The sequence below is a fragment of the Hydra vulgaris genome, chromosome 08 (assembly GCF_038396675.1).
Source record: "Hydra vulgaris chromosome 08, alternate assembly HydraT2T_AEP".
Classification (NCBI taxonomy): Eukaryota; Metazoa; Cnidaria; class Hydrozoa; order Anthoathecata; family Hydridae; genus Hydra; species Hydra vulgaris.
Genome location: NC_088927.1, coordinates 8,085,214 through 8,088,245, shown reverse-complemented (window position 1 = coordinate 8,088,245; position 3,032 = coordinate 8,085,214). Strand labels below are relative to the sequence as shown.

General features: G+C 37.9%; 2 protein-coding genes across 2 annotated transcripts; both read left to right on the top strand.

Annotated features, from left to right (window-relative positions):
• The first annotated feature begins 1,018 nt into the window (after window positions 1-1,018).
• On the top strand, window positions 1,019-1,771 carry LOC136082970 (uncharacterized). The gene has a single exon (XM_065802386.1). It carries the CDS (start codon window positions 1,019-1,021, stop codon window positions 1,769-1,771), a length of 753 nt encoding a protein of 250 aa, XP_065658458.1.
• Window positions 1,772-2,013: 242 nt separating this feature from the next.
• Window positions 2,014-2,460, top strand: LOC136082969 (uncharacterized). Its single transcript, XM_065802385.1, has one exon. The coding sequence runs from the start codon at window positions 2,014-2,016 to the stop codon at window positions 2,458-2,460; it is 447 nt and encodes a 148-aa protein (XP_065658457.1).
• The last annotated feature ends 572 nt before the right edge of the window (window positions 2,461-3,032 follow it).

Below are 3,032 nucleotides of genomic sequence, written 5' to 3'. Positions count from 1 at the left end.
AACAGTTGTGTGCGCCTTAAAGTCTAGCTATTGCCCTGTCTCATCCAAGTTCCATATTACTTCAGGCTGTCAGTCTTTAATGACCTCTTTAAGTGCAGTAAAATAATTTTCCACCTTTATCAGATTCATGCATTGATGATGAACTAATACTGTTGATTCTGGTTATTGAAGAGTTACTTTTTTGTTATGTCGATTTATAAGTCGTCACTATCATTTATTAGATGGTTTGCCATTCTTAAAAGAATATCCATATTTTTTGGCAAGCTTGCCAGCATATACCATCAATTGTTTTTTTCCAAAACCAATCCCCATTCTAGTACTGTTGTCTGAAAAATCAAGTAACACTTCCTCTTTACATTTCACATATTTACCTCGAGTTGAATGACATTGTTTCCTATTATGAATTTTTTTTTTATTATTAGCCATTCTAAAATGAAAAGTTTATATTATAAATTATTAAAATTTTCAATTAAAGATTATTTTTTAATACAATTTCATTTATAAGCAATAATCTACATGAAACAATATGATATCTTTCAATTACTTAAACTTTTGTTTATTTTTAAGTCATCACCCAGGAAAAAAAGTTCTATAGATTTTCTATAAACTTTTGGAACATATGGCCTATATAAATTATATCGAAATGCTATAAAATTTCTATGGAATGAATATTAATTTCTATAGATATTGCTATAAAACTTTTTCTTCTATAAAATAAAAAATAGAAAAAAAAGTTCTATTGGAATTTCTATAGAAATTAAGAGAGATTCTGCAGAAATTCTATAGAATTCTATAGAATTTCTATAGACCATATGTTCCAAAAGTTTATAGAAATTCTATAAAACTTTTTTTCCTGGGCATCCTCATATTTTAAAAATATTATATAAATATTTAACTAAATAAATGCATATAGACACTAGTGAACCTAATTTTGGCCTTGGCCGGGGTGGGGTTTATGCCTGACCGGATTTTGGTTTTTCTACAAGGTGCATTTAATTCAGAAATACAATCTATAGAAATGAAGAGAAATGGAGTAGGGGTAATTCTGAAAGAGGAGTTTAGTAAGAGTGTAGTGGAGGTAAAGAGAGTAAGTGGCAGAGTGATCTGTGTAAAGTTAGAGATTGATGGGGTGGGAATGAATGTCATCAGTGCTTATGCTCCTCAGGTAGGTTGTGATATGGAGAAGAAAGAAGAATTTTGGAAAGAGTTAGACGAAGTTGTTCTGCAGGTTCCTATAGAAGAGAAAATGATTCTCGGAGCAGATTTTAATGGACATGTTGGTGAAGGCAACAGTGGTGATGAGGAGGTGATGGGTAGGTATGGGGTTAAAGAAAGGAATACAGAAGGACAAATGGTGGTATATTTTGCTAAAAGGATAAAGATGGCTGTAGTTAACACTTATTTTAAGAAAAAGGAAAAGCACAGGGTGACGCATAAGAGTGATGGAAGAGGCACACAGGTCGACTATATCCTCTGTAGGAGAAGAAACCTGAAAGAGGTTAGTGATTGCAAGGTGGTACCAGGAGAGAGTGTAGCTAAACAGCATAGGATGGTGAAATGTAGAATGGTTTCGGAGGTGAAGAAGAAGAAGAGAGTGAGAGCAGAACCTAAGATCAGGTGGTGGAAGTTAAAAGATGAGGACTGTTGTGTAAAATTTAGGGATGAGGTGAGACAAGCACTGGGTGGTGGCGCTCTGGATACCTGGGACGTTCAGAGCTGTATTAATTACAGGGGAATAAAGTTTATCAGTCACAGCCTGAAAATCTGGTAAAGAGTAGTGGAAGCTCGGTTTAGAGGAAAAGTAGAGATCTGTGAGCAGCAGTATGGTTTCATGCCAGCTAAGTGCACCACAGATGCTATGTTTGCTCTGAGAGTGTTAATGGAGAAGTATAGGAAAGGACAGAAGGAATTACAGTGTGTGTTTGTGGACTTAGAGAAAGCTTATGATAGAGTTCCGAGACAGGAGCTGTGGTATTGTATGAAAAGGAAAGGTATGCGAGGGTGGTACAGGATATGAATGAGAACAGTGTGACAACAGTGAGATATGCAGTAGGAATGACAGACAGGTTTAAAGTGGAGGTAGGACCAAATCAGGGATCAGCCCTGAGTCCTTTCCTGTTCGTAATTGTCATGGACAGACTTACGGACGAAGTTAGACAGGAGTCCCCTTGGACTATGATGTTTGCTGATGACATTGTGATCTGTAGTGAGAGTAGGGAGCAAGTGGAGGTAAACTTGGAAAGATGGAGGTATGCTTTGGAAAGCAGGGGAATGAAAGTGAGCAGGAGTAAAACAGAGTACATGTGTGTGAATGAGAGGGCAGACGGTGGACAGGTCCAGTTACAAGGAGTTGATTTGGTGAAGGTTGACAAGTTTACCTACTTAGGGTCGAGGGTACAGAGTAATGGAGGAAGTGAAAGAGAGGTAAAGAAGAGAGTGCAGGCAGGGTGGTGTGGATGACACAAAGTGTCTGGTGTGATCTGTGATAGAAGGGTGTCGGCTAGAATGAAGGGTAAGATCTATAGGACAGTAGTAAGACCTACTCTGTTGTATGGACTGGAGACAGTGGCACTGACAAAGAGACAAGTGAGGGAGATGGAGGTGTCTGAGATGAAGATGTTAAGATTCGCATTTGGAGTGACAAAGAAGGATAAGATTAGAAATGAGTTTATTAGAGGATCAGCACATGTAGCATATTTTGGAGATAAAGTTAGAGAATTGAGATTGAGATGGTTTGGACATGTACAGAGGAGACAGAAGAGACATGTACAGAGGCGACAGAAGAGCTATATTGGCAGGAAGGTTTTGGGGATGGAACTTCCAGGTAAGAGGAGGAGAGTTGAATCTAAGAGGAGGTTTATGGATGCAGTGGTTGAGGATATGAGAGTGGCTGGTGTGTCAGTGGAGGACACTCATGACAGGGCTAGATAGATATCATGATAGGGCAAAAACCAAGACAGAAATATTAAATTTAAAATGTGGTTGGAATTTGGTCACTGGCTCGAATTTGGTCACGTTACCTTTAAGACATA

Bases quoted from the DNA above. Each gene is read 5' to 3' on its own strand.
- LOC136082970 (XM_065802386.1), top strand. From the start codon at position 1,019: ATGAAGAGAAATGGAGTAGGGGTAATTCTGAAAGAGGAGTTTAGTAAG.
- LOC136082969 (XM_065802385.1), top strand. From the start codon at position 2,014: ATGAATGAGAACAGTGTGACAACAGTGAGATATGCAGTAGGAATGACA.